The sequence below is a fragment of the Acipenser ruthenus genome, chromosome 3, assembly GCF_902713425.1.
Source record: "Acipenser ruthenus chromosome 3, fAciRut3.2 maternal haplotype, whole genome shotgun sequence".
NCBI lineage: Eukaryota > Metazoa > Chordata > Actinopteri > Acipenseriformes > Acipenseridae > Acipenser > Acipenser ruthenus.
Genome location: NC_081191.1, coordinates 37,601,633 through 37,615,427, shown reverse-complemented (window position 1 = coordinate 37,615,427; position 13,795 = coordinate 37,601,633). Strand labels below are relative to the sequence as shown.

The window sequence follows — 13,795 nt, the reverse complement described above, 5'->3', positions numbered from 1 at the left end:
GAATGGAATTATAATAGCCCACTGATTGCAGTATGAACAAACAATTCTCTGTTGGCAGCTGTGTAGCAGTTCTTACTAAAGTAGGTGTCTTTTCTGGTCTTCGTTGAGTGAACACTATATTGTAAGATATTTGAAGAACAGCTGTCCTTTATGGTTTACCTCTTAAACATATGTTAGCAAATCAGTAGATTAAATAGTCTGTTTTAAAATGATAGCATAGATTCAATTTTCTGCCACACCACGTAGGTATCAGTAATAAAGTATCCCTATGAATATAAGTTGAAGGGACTGGATTTATTTAGCCCACAACTCTTTAAAGGAGTCGAAAACCCCAACCATTACTTTAAGCACAGAAACCAGAACCAAAGGAAATTAAGTAGAGACTTAGGACAGAGGGTTGGAGACACTTCTTCACACAGTGTGGTGAGGGTATGGAATTTGTTACATAGCGATGTAGTCGATGCTGAATGATGGGGATAATTTAAGACCCGACTTGACAAAAGTTTGAGATCAATCAGCTTCTAGGAATCAGACAGTTATTAACTTTTCCTATTCCTATGTTCTTCTGTTCTTAATGAGGAGACTATACCTTTGCATTTTTCACAGCAGGCTCCCCTCTGTTTCACCAGCAGAGCGCAGTCTTTGGGGATCTGAGGGCACATCTCACGCTTGCAGGTGACTTCTTTATTCTGCAGTGGAGAAACACCAGGGAAAGGATTAGAATCCTGCTCTCCAGAACACACTGCTGGGCAAGATGACCATCATGCTGAGTACCTCTATTTTTGTCTATTAGAAATTTAATTTTATACCGTGGCCCTTATCAATTAGCTTTCTTAACAAACTAAATACATGCACATGTTGACACAATTTTAGGATATAGTTACGGTTATGTGAATAAAAGGTTGTTTGTAGAAAGTCATATACATCATACCTGTCTCTCTCTGTGTTTCACGTGTGTTTGTGAGTTTGTACTGTGGAGTTTAGCTTGAAACAGCAATAACAACTACTGAATCTCAGCTCATTCCCTTCAACTTTTTAGAGTGTCTTTAAATGATCTGGTATTAAATGCTGAAAAAGTGGAAACATATATAGCTAATCTGCTCTTGTCAAAGCCCCTGTTCCTGTTGTTGCCCCCCAGCGACAATGATAAAGTTAATTCAGATGTATGAATTTATTTTTAGCAATAACCCTAATTTCAGATGTACAGTAGCTCCCTCCATCAATGACCTAAATCTAACTCATGGCCTCAAGCTAAAAAGACACTGAACTGCAGTATGTTTGCTTTGGGATGAGATACATTGTAGCATTTTAGAGGGAAGGTTAGAACCTATCCTAACATTTAATAGTTTGAATGAGGACTGTGCGTAACCACTTCCCTCTTGCTCTGATAGTGGGATCCTGGTAATTCATTTCCTCAGTGTTGAAACTACTTCAATGCCAAGAGGACAACTTCCTGTGAACATTACTCTAAAGTAACACTAGATGGGGCCGCAGTTGTTCCTCATTGGATTGTTTAGGGAAAGCTGGCACCTGACACTGCAGCAAATTCATATTAAAGTAAATTAACTTAGAAAATATATTTGTCACACAAACTGAAAATATGGAGCAGCTGGTATTCCCAGTGTATTTATTGTAGCACTATCTTAAGGCAATTGTAAATATGCTTCTTGTTCCTTTTCTGCACTAGCAAAGTCCTTGATAAATCTGTCACAAAGTAGACTATCTTGTAGATATTATATATGTAGAGGAGGATTTTTAAAAGGTACCAATACACCTCCATCATGTGAAAAAAAAACTGCAGTTGAGCACCATAAAAGAAAACAAGACGTTTGAGTAAATGCACTGTGTATTTAGAATGAATAGTCATCACCACCTGCAGCAGAAGTGCGGTACACTGTGCTATTAAACTGCAGCTTAACCTCAGCCTGCTGTACATAATTTACTGCATTTTTACAATGGTTTAATCACAATTGTTTAATATTATCATATGCAGGAGGCTTGCATTTAATAAACCTCCATGCTTGTCTAAAATGATAATGTGGTCAAGAGAACTGTACCCTTATAAAGGTTAGCATGGTAAATTGCACAGTTTATAATGTGCTTTACAGTACTGCTCCAGGCTTTTCCTATACTTTACCATGCTTTCACTATGCTTTATTAAATTAGCGAGACTTTGAGTTTTGTAAACTTGTGTAAGGGTAATGTCATAGACTTTCTTTCAGATGCAAGATAGAAATGTATTCGATCCTCTAAAATAAACCTTACTTAATCCTTAGCCATTCTAACTCTGAAATATTAAGTTAACCCTTCTAGGTCCCAACACAGCATCCCTGCAAGCACAGTGAACCCTAATCTTAAGTGGTCCTGGTGCTATCAGGCTTGTAACTTTATAAGAAAATCCTTCATGCCCTGGTGCAAAGTGTCTACAACAGAAACAAAGATTTTTATTGGGTCGTAAGGACCAGACATCATCATAATCTGTAAAGACCTGGGGTCAGCACGTTAAACAAAAGCTGAATCCTTAAGATCCTAGTTCCAGCAACTAAAAGCAATAGTTTAATCCGGCCAAGGCATTAAAAAACATTTTAACCCACAACAGCCAAGCACTTGCACCTACACAAATTCAGTTACTCCCACCAGATTCTAAATTTACTAGGTGAATTTACAACTAGGTGTGTGCAGTTTTGTTTTTTAGATGTTTTTATTCCACAAGATAGAATCACAACTCAAAAGCAGAATTCGACATAAAAATCTTTATGGGTATTGTATATAATTCCCTCATTATTTAATTTCTTTTAGGATTCTCAAAGCATTGGATTATTACAGCACTGGTTCAACACTTGTGTTTTTTTTTGTTTTTTTTTAACCCTTTAAAAGCTTACTGTGGTGTACCATGGTGAAAGAATAGTAAATTCATAGAACAAAACTGCAGAATTACTGGGATGCCCGTTCACACATTTTGCTTTTACATTTTTTTTTTTACAACAACAAAAAAAAAACCTCTGTATTTGATGTATTTAGTAGCACTTACTGTAGTTAATTGCTTACGATGTAAACCAAGTTTCACAGTTCTGCCCTGTTGATAAGGAGAATGCTTGTAAAGATTTGTATGTATAATATTTAAAACATATATATTATATAATAGTGTAGTAGTATTAAAAAGAAAATGTGGTGATACCATCCCAGTTCAATTTGATTTCTAGAGGATCCGTCATGCACAGGATTCCAAGGGTTCTTTACAAAGTCCACTTCCCTTATAAAAAGCTCTACACTGCTAGCTAAAAAAGGAATGACCAAAAAAAAGTGTGATTGAAACCATAAGACAAATGCTTTAAAGACATTTGTATTTTACATTGCTGAACTCTTCTGCCTTATTTTGTTGACTCTGTGGAGTGCTCTGTGGCAATCCATTTGTTTTCTTGTAAAACAAAGCTTAACAAGTAAATCAGTTGTTGTTGTAAAGCTAAAATGAATAAAACATATTAGCCAATGGAATCCACAGACTATTTTTGAAATGTTTCAGCTTCCAGCCTAATCCTGTACATGTTCCTTCCTAGTATTTTTTTGATATCTGGTATAACTAATCCAACTACAGACTATAAAAACTGGAGTTCACAGCTGGGACTGCACCAAATTCCTATTTGGATGATACATGGCACAACCAGGAAAATGTATTCATAAAGTATAACAGTGGAGCACCTCTCTCTGTATACAGGTCCACCCCCACCCCAGCCCCCAACTCATACATACTCTGCTGCAGATCTATATCAAATGCATCTACTTAGCATGTTAGTAAAGGAGGTCACTTTTTTTAAAAAAACAATTAACACCTAGTCCATTTCAATCATATAAATCAATTTGGAGTTGTTAATCCATCAATGGGGACCTGATAATTTGCTAAGCATTTTTAGCTGATATTTTTTTCTTAGTTTGTAAATAAGTTATATATATATATATATATATATATATATACATATATACACACACACACTAACCATTAACTAAAACAAATATAACAATGTGTTTATATGTTAAAGGGTACATAAGGACCTTTTTATTTTATTGTGTTACATGTTCCCATGTGTTGCTACAACTGTTTACGTAAGGTGTGTGTATTGTTTTAATTTTTTTTATTTATTTTTTTACATTTTGACCACTTTTTTAAACTTTTAAATTGCATTCCCTGCATGGACCTCTCAGAACTAACTTTAACCCCATCATCCTCCTGCTCACATATGTAACTGAGATGGCTTTACCAGTGAGCAGGAGGATGATGGGAAATGTAGTTCTGAGAGGTCCATGCGGGTACATGGGAAGCCATCTTGAGGCAGGGAATGCAATTTAAAAGTTTTAAAAAAGTGGTCAAAATGTAAAGAAAAATGAAATTTAAAACAATACACACACCTTACGTAAACAGTTGCAGCAACACATGGGAACATGTAACACAATAAAATAAAAAGGTCCTTATGTACCCTTTAATAAGTGAGTTGTTAACAGTCAATAAATGGTTAATTGTGCTGCTTTTTTATTATTTTGTACTAAAGGCAAAAAAAACCAGCAAACCAATTAGTCATGAAATCTCTTAAAGCTAGAAAGCTAACATCAAGCAGGACGTATTGACAGAAACAAAATGTTAAAATAAATTGGATTACATGTAAAGCAAATGCTGGCCTTTGTACTCTTCTATTCTATTGGCAGTCGGCTTCGTTTATAAACACTGGCATTAACGTACCAGCAGCAGCTCACATCAAGATGATTGACATCTAGAATTAAAGACATGGCAGTGATTTACACCACACAGTGACGCCCTACAATCAATGGGATGCAGATCTTTCCAGGTCAGTTTCCTTCTTACCAAACAAACACAGCTGATGCAGGGGTTGTCTGTGATGGTTGGGATCTGCAACACGTCGCCTTCATTTTCACAACTAGCCACAGAACCTGCACAAGCAAAAATGAACACGTCAGAGTATGTCATTGTGATCAGTGAACAGACCTGTGATCCAGTGTCAAACTACCACTGCTGAAGTACATTACTTTTGGGCGATCGGAGAGTTTTAAAACACGTATATAGCGTTTGTATTTGAAGCTGTCGGCTAAACAATATGGTCCACAATTAAATAAATTAGTAAATCGTAAACCTTCTAAATAAATTGTAGCTGTTTAGATATAGGTATAATTTGTTGGTCGTGTAGAGCTTTTAAACTTGGAGTGAGTCCTTTTCCTTTAAATAAATTAAGTGTGTTTTTATTATAATTAGGGCAGCAGTGTGGAGTAGTGGTTAGGGCTCTGGACTCTTGACCGGAGGGTTGTGGGTTCAATCCCCAGTGGGGGACACTGCTGTTGTACCCTTGAGCAAGGTACTTTACCTAGATTGCTCCAGTAAAAACCCAACTGTATAAATGGGTAATTGTATGTAAAATAATGTGAAATAATGTGATATCTTGTCACAATTGTAAGTCGCCCTGGATAAGGGCGTCTGCTAAGAAATAAATAACGATAATAATACAATTACAACATCCCGCCACTAGGTAGAGCTATGTGCTAAATAATAATTCTATTAGATTCAAAGTTAAGCAATAACACCTTCAAGAGGTAGAGGGGTTGCTACCAAAAAGTTTCAGTTGTCTAAAAGCTCATCAAACTATAGGGAAACCCTCAAAATAACAGGGGGCTTGACAATGTTGTGCATTCTGCACTGGATCATCCATCACTTTCAATCATTCTTGAAGCATAGTGGAAGCATGCTCTGATAAATGAATGTATCATAGAGCAGGCGGAGAACCACCAATTCATCTATGAACCTATGTTATTTTATGACATGGATTAAAATACCTTCAACCAATTTAGCATATGGAATTGTGTTTTTATATACACTGTAAACAACGTGTTTCACAATGAAACTAAAATATTATTCAACAGAGTTTACACATTTTAATATATATATACTTTAAACTGTAATGTTTATTTGGTGTTTTTTGTTTGTTGTTGTTGTTGTTGTTATTTTTTCTCAACCAAAACACAATTCCCACTAAACATTTGCTTAAACCTGTAGCACAGGATTTTATATTTAGCTCTTTAAAGTTTGGTCTTAAAGTGTTATACGGCTATATTGTAGCCTACTGTACTTTCAACCACGTTCGTACTTATTGTTCGTTTATTCATGAAGCACTGTGACGTTAATACAGGTTTGGCAAGTCTAAAGAAAACTAAGGGGCCAGGTGTAAATGGCATCTCTTACAATGTTAAACGAGCATTTAAGGTACCGTTTACACCTGTGGCTCCCTAAAGATGCAAATTTAAAGCTGTACTATGTTGTCGCTCTCCAAACGTGCCCCTGAGGCACCTTGCTATAACCCACAGTTTCAACTACCGTTTCGTCTGCTGCTTGACGTATTTTTTTAAACATACACAAACACATTTCAAAGCCTATGTTTCCACTATAGCGCCTTCGTGGGTGTATTAACGCACTACGAAACGCTTGTATATATTGTTTAGTTTCTTATAAATGTTATCTTAAACATCTTCCCAACCATCACATAAGCGCTAAAAGAAACAACTCACCCGCCACGGTACTGCAAGATAAATAGAGCACTGCACTGGTTCCTAAAATCTACAGACATCGAGCTCAGCATAATTAAGGGCTGAAAACAGAATTCGAGATCTTTAAACAACGGCTAGACTTGTTAATCAAAACTATATTTAAACGCCTCCAAGATACAATTTCGGACTGCATACAAGGTGAAGCTAACCCCAAGACTGACATGTTGTAATTAATTATGAAAAACTGAAAACAAATAGGCCTAATATTGTTTCAAATAATATTATGAACGACGTTATGAATACCCGTGACCCAAATATTGAAACTATTGACCTATATCATGGTAGTTTATTTATTTAAACAACGGGTTGAGCGATGAGTAAATCATTTTACTAATATGAAGGTGTGTATATATATAGCGATTAATTTTACATAATTTGCCGACTATGTACCGGTTGTAGATTATATTTAATAAAATTCGTGTTTTTCATACATTGCAGTTCAAACTAAATCCTAACTGTTTAACAGAGGGTTAAAGTCTTAACGAATAGAAATTCGGATGGGACAATTGGATATACATATTCATTGGTTGAAACTATCTCGTCGAGATTAGAAAATACACATGTACTGGGCCAGATTCGATTGAAGAACACGCACGATGTACCGGTATATAGGCTAAATATTTAAGTGCACCACAATATTGACAGAGTTCGTCTGTGGCACCTGTTGTGTTTGTAAATAACAATGTAGGCTCAATGAAGCATTGATATAGCCTATAGTTTTACGTTTTCATGCAATTCACATGTTTTTGTTTCCTCGATTTAGGCTAACTGTACAATAAATGACACAGATCATGCGGGGAAATAAACACTATACAGCAAAATGTTACTTTGGGGTTCATAGCACGGACTAACAGTACTGTCACTTGTATAGCACGGTATACGAAAGTATAGGCCTAACCACCCGCGAAAAGCATACAATCGGATAGATATCCAACTCAGTTGCAATCAGACTGATTACTCAGTCTAAGTAGCCCCTGGTGAACCACAAAACCCTTTTTTTGTAACTTAATATTTCTGCTTCAGATAACACAAATACTTTTGTTTTGTTTTATGTACCAGTAGTTGTTAAAATATATTCTAGGAATAGCTAAGGTCGTCATCTGCCTGACCTAATTATTATTATTATTATTATTATTATTATTATTATTATTATTATTATTATTATTACAGAGAAATTTCCTTTTTAACTTATTATTTTCAATAATAAAAAACAAAACCGAAAAACTATCATATGTGAAACCCACTTACAAAAAACAAAACCGGATACCAAATAGTTAACTTTTTAAAATACCAAGTGCATTAACGCACATTGTCATTACAAAAAAATAATGTCATACATACACGTAAAATTGAATATTTGTGGTGGTTTAATGTCAAATAAAGGTTTGATATTAAGTGTTCATTTGTCATCAAAAGGTTGTATCTTGCATATATTAATTCAATAGTTAGCCTCCCATGTCTTTGCTAGCTGAATTATATTGAGTAGAAGACTCGCTGTTATCTGTGTTAAATATTTTTATAGGAGTTATTTGTTATTATTATTATTTATTTCTTAGCAGACGCCCTTATCCAGGGCGACTTACAATTGTTACAAGATATCACATTTTACATTATTTCACATTATACAGATTCACATTATTTTATATACATTATACAGATATCACATTATTTTACATACAATTACCCATTTATACAGCTGGGTTTTTACTGGAGCAATCTAGGTAAAGTACCTTGCTCAAGGGTACAACATCAGTGTCCCCCACTGGGGATTGAACCCACAACCCTCCGGTCAGGAGTCCAGAGCCCTAACCACTACTCCAAACTGCTGCCCTATTTGTATTTATTTTTTAATGTTGGCAATTTACGCCCGAGTAATTAGAATATATATATATATATATATATATATATATATATATATATATATATATATATATATATATATATATATATATATATATATATTGAACATGCTTAGTTGATGCTTCACAACAGGCGAGGTATCAATGTTCAAAGCCCATTCTTACCTGTAAGAAACGCTGTAGACGGCCGCATCTGAGATAACAGGAAGAATAGGAAGAAGCTCCAGGTGAATCTCGCTGAGACCCCGTAGAAGTTCCGCCGCATAGCTTTAACACCGCGCTGATAAAGCATCCTCCTTTGGTCCAGTATAAATGCACAAAGTTGACTTTTTGGAGAAAAACGTATCAGAATAAATACATAAATAATTATTACTGGTGGCTGGATCGCGCAGACACGTCTTAACCTCGTTGCTGCTGCCAGCCTATCTGTAACATCCCATTTCCCAAATCAGGTGTAAAGCGTTCTTGGCTCTTTTTCCTGTAGTCAGCCAGTCGACATTTCCAGATTACCATCATATGAAGTAAGAGAGAGAATTTAACAGCAACCTGCTATCCTCGTCCCAGCTGTGTTGCTCAACCAGACATATATCCAAAACATTGTAACGGAGATGATGGTACCGCAAAGTGCTCATGGGGGGTGGGGGTTTTGGAGTAGTGATGGATAAAGAAATCCAATATATCGCAAAAAATAAAAAAATAAAAATAAATAGCGCACTGTAGTCTTCAAAACGGGGGCACTTTTAAACAAATTAATAAAATGCACTAAAAATGATATTGTGCGCTTCCAAAACGTCAGCTCAATGTTTAAAAATCACCATTTACAGCCTATGTCTGTTTTAAAATATTCGCTAATGCCATTACGCAGACGGGAGAATGATGCCAACAAATGTTCAACGGGCTGTTCTACTGTTCTGTTCTTACTCCTCCGTTCCAGATCACAGGGATGATGCTCAGTGTCTGCATAGAGAGACTAGCTTGAGGCAACTGTCTGGACGCGCACTGTGAACCCTCTGCTCGCTTTAGAATTGTAGCACCACGCACCGAGCAACTCTCTCCTCCTTTTAAACTACAACAACAAAAAAAAAAAAAAAAAACGAAACGGCTACAGTTAAACATTCACCATACGGCGGGGATCCACCTACAAAGCTATAGAGACCAGCCCTCGTTATTTAAGTATCTGCCGCCAGATTAATAACCCAATAAATTTGGCGTCCTGCAAACTGCTGCCTCACCTTCCTTTGGATATTTAACGAGACCATTGGAGAAAACTCCAACCACTTATCAAGGGAGACCCACCTACTCATTTTTGTTGTATCTCATTACACCACTAACAAGACCTAAACCATAACACAAGTTTCAAGTGGCTTTACACTAAAACTTTGAGTATTTAAGATGACAATATAGTGGATATATATATATATATATATATATATATATATATATATATATATATATATATATATATATATATATTTCAACACCATTTGAATAAATAAATTATACCAAGACAGGTGCGTATTGACTGGAAAGAGCAAATACATATATATTAAAATATACTGTATACAATGAAGCGATGGGTTGTTTTCATATCAAATAAGATACAGGTAGGCTGTCGGTGTGATTATATGCGCGACCAAACATAATCCGATATTATTTAGCAGAACTGTGGTTACAACGTATCCAGTCTTTAAACATAATATATCAGATTGACAACATCAATTACAGGCGAAACCAAGAGTTACAGCTTTCTTTCATTGCCATGAAGTCCACGTCGCTCTCCTGAATATTCGAATGAAATAAATAGAATGGGCGTACCAGGCACACGATTTCAGTTTAGATTTTTTTTAACACAGTTTATCTCATAACCATATGCTGGTATTTTGACCTTAAAGTGAACTTTTAAGTTTCTGCCTGACTTCTGTTGAAACCCAAATGTATTGAAATTTAAGTTTAAAAACAAGGCACCAAATAAAACGAATTTGGTTGATACATGTTAATACTACAGTGGGGGATTAAATGTAGGCATATATATATATATATATATATATATATATATATATATATATATATATGAAGGTGTAATATAAAACAAAATAGGTACAAAAGAACACTCCAAGTTTCAACAAATTGTATTTTATGAAGCATATGGACATGCATACCATAGTCATATTCATACAAATAAACAAAACGCATAGAACTATGTTTAAAACAAGTGAATTATTTGTGATTTTTACACAGCACACCGTTTTTATTACCTCTACATTTAAATATATATATATATATATATATATATATATATATATATATATATATATATATATATATATATATATATATATGCTACAATAAAGTAACTGCATCCTTATCCATCCACAGGTAACAGTCTTTCATCTTGTGTGGAATTACACTATCTCCACTGCAAAAATAAGTAAATAAATACATTTAAAAAGCTGTAATTTGCAACACTATTTTCAGTAGTTCAATTTGACAATTTGTCACTAGATGGTGCCAAAGGGAACCCCTGTTGGAACAATTGTGCAACCTACGATAAGCCGTTTCTCACACAGAACAACTAGTATAGGGGGAAACTTGTCTTCAATGCCCGTGCCTTCCCAGTGAATATTTGTAAAAATCATATGTAATTATACCACCAATACTCCAGTGACTGCTTCCCCCAATGTCTGGAGGCTTCTAGAATGCAGCTGAGGACTGGAGGGAATTTAGCCAGATAGAACACAAAGTAAAACAAACCCATATTAAATCAAATTTAGGGCACCTTATCTATACTATACAATGGATATGGTGCTGCCATCATTTTGATTTCATTCAGGCCTAAGTTGGATTCAAACCAAGATGTCCAAAGGGAAAAGGCTGACACCTAGTTCTCCAGCATTCTGTGAGCTTTATCAATTATTATTCGACTCAACCCCCAGTGCACCAAAACAAAGCCTGCACAGCATTAAAGCAAATGGTATATTGGGTGTGTTTATGATAACCTACAAGTGCATCAATCATCTCACAAGTACATCTGAAACAATGCTGATTTATTTATTTATTTATTTATTTATTTTTCAATAATGTGGCACAATGGTATATTGAAAGAGTTCAATAGGACCCTTGTAACTTGTACAGAAAACATAGCAGAATGTCTATAAACACAAAACAGATTGTACATTAAACAGAGCAACAAGTGACTACAGAGAAGACTGTAGCAAGAACCATTGTTACACAGCTGACTGGGTGTGTAGGAACACCCACGAATCTGGGAAATACTGAGCATTTGTAACACCAGTGAAGTGATGATTGGCTAAAGATATTAACATTGAAAAACAAAATGATAGATTAAAGAAAAAACAAACAAGAGCTCTAAACAATAACAATTTGTATTGCATTTATATACATATATGACTATTAATGGAGAAAAACAAATACCATTAGAGACATTAAGTATTGGCTAACACTGCTAAGAACTAGAACACGAGCACAGAACTAATAAACCTGTTTGTGAACAAATCCATCTGCTTTGAACCTCATTCTAAATAGCCCAATCTATGCACACTTTTGTTTAATTATTATTTTAAAAAAGCTGTGTTGCACGCCAGTTCTTTAAAAAAAAAAAAAAAATAGCATAGTATGGTGCCATAATGTTATGAATTGGAATGACAGAAAAAAAAAAATGTATTTGAATAGAACTGTAAAAACAGTACCACTGCTAAAACAATACATATTCTGCCACTGGATCCAGTGTAAAGTTTACAGCACTTATATTTTTTCAGCCTTTTCTGTTAAAAACAAGTGCATACTTTGCACTGGATTTTTTAAAAAATGAATCTGGTGCACTGGCTTAATTAAATTATATTAATTTGTCTAAACTAAACCTCACTGAACACACTTAAATTGCTTTGAGTTTAGATTTAAAGAATGTTTTCCATGGAACTTGGGTAAAAAAAAAAAGTCCTTTACATGTGCTGCTTTTTTGTTTTTCTTAAAAAGACCATCAACTGGGACCAGAGATTAATATTATTATTATTATTACACTTGGGAGGTGTATTGTTATTTTAAATGCTTTGATAACAAGCTTTACTAAGGCGTTGGAATAGGATTTTTTTTTTAAAAGCTGCGTTCAAATAACTTAATCCGTTTCCATACTTTATCTGAGTCTGCCACTCAAGAACAATGACATGCAAGCTATCTGAGCATGCTGATATAATTGAAACAGCTTCACTGTCTACCTCTTCACAAGAATGCACCTCCATTAAAAGAAAAACAAAAACACGACATCCATAGGGAGCTTTATATTTGAAATGTCAAGCTTGTAACTTTTTCCCCCACTTCCTTGTCTCTAACAAATCTAAACCTGTCACATTTAATTAGTCAGTTTTGGGTGTGGGCTAGGATCTGGAAGTTGTTTTTTCAATTTAAAGTCTCTTCAGTGTGTCAAGTTTCCAATATTATTAGTCATGTGGATAAACATGACCCAAGCGTGGTCAAAACTGGGACCCCTAAGGTTACAAACGGGTTAAATCAACTCTCTTGCACATTTGTAATCGCTGAGTAAATATGAAAGGGTCAGAATGGTCGAGTTCAGTGCACAAGCAGGAGTGTGTCAAGGTAACAGTGAAACGCTTTAACTTAAATTACACAACATTTCAACTGGCAGTTGCAAGAACATGAACAATATCCAAGGCTTAACGTGGGAGGTCAGAGGAGTCTCTAGATATTATTCTTAGCTTTTTTTTCAGAATGGGGAGTATTCATTTACTGTTCAGTGGTACCACATGTTAAGAAACTGAATGAAACTGCTATGACTAGCTAAATGGAAGTCAAAAACTGCATGTTGGCATAGTGGTGTTCTGAGATGGATTATGGAATTGGAGGCTGTGGGTTCCATTCAGAACTGGCACAAGCCTAAAATAAATGCTCTGGCCATACTGAATGCTTTTCTGAATGGGAGTACACTTTGATGTAGTGCATTTATTAAAGTACATTTTTTGTCTGCTAAATAAATTTTACTGTTGTTGCAAACATTGACAGTCAAAAGAGTTTGTTAAAGTTGATGATAAAACATTATTCTTGGCTGTTTATATCTGGCATCAATGAATGTTCTGCTAATGTGCTGAAAGAGGATGAACACTCTTCCTCCTCCCTCAATAACACATTTATCGGAATGTTACCGGTGAAGGAACTAATGGGTACAAGAATACAAGGTCATGTCCACCTTGCTTTACTGAACTCATTTCTTATCAGGGCCTATTTCCTCGCAGTGGATAAGAAAGTGATAAGGGGATGTCCATTTTTATTTTATGAGTTCTAGAAACAGCTATTTTAATTAG

At 35.2% G+C, this 13,795-nt stretch overlaps 1 protein-coding gene across 3 annotated transcripts in view; it reads right to left on the bottom strand.

The window, feature by feature from the left end:
- LOC117394721 (BMP-binding endothelial regulator protein-like) overlaps positions 1–9,682 on the bottom strand; it is a 45,482-nt gene extending 35,800 nt beyond the window's left edge. Inside the window, exons 1-5 of one of the 3 annotated variants that reach the window (XM_034920785.2) lie at positions 8,628–9,680; positions 4,856–4,941; positions 4,653–4,763; positions 3,032–3,076; positions 590–689 (exon numbers count right to left, since the gene is read on the bottom strand). In XM_034920785.2, the coding sequence (XP_034776676.1) occupies positions 590–662 (73 nt within the window). In that variant the 5' untranslated portion in view covers positions 663–689; positions 3,032–3,076; positions 4,653–4,763; positions 4,856–4,941; positions 8,628–9,680. Of the gene's footprint in view, positions 1–589; positions 690–3,031; positions 3,077–4,652; positions 4,764–4,855; positions 4,942–8,627 lie in introns of all 3 variants that reach the window. The other 2 variants (XM_033993210.3, XM_033993211.3) reach the window with 2 other exon arrangements.
- Positions 9,683–13,795: the final 4,113 nt, after the last annotated feature.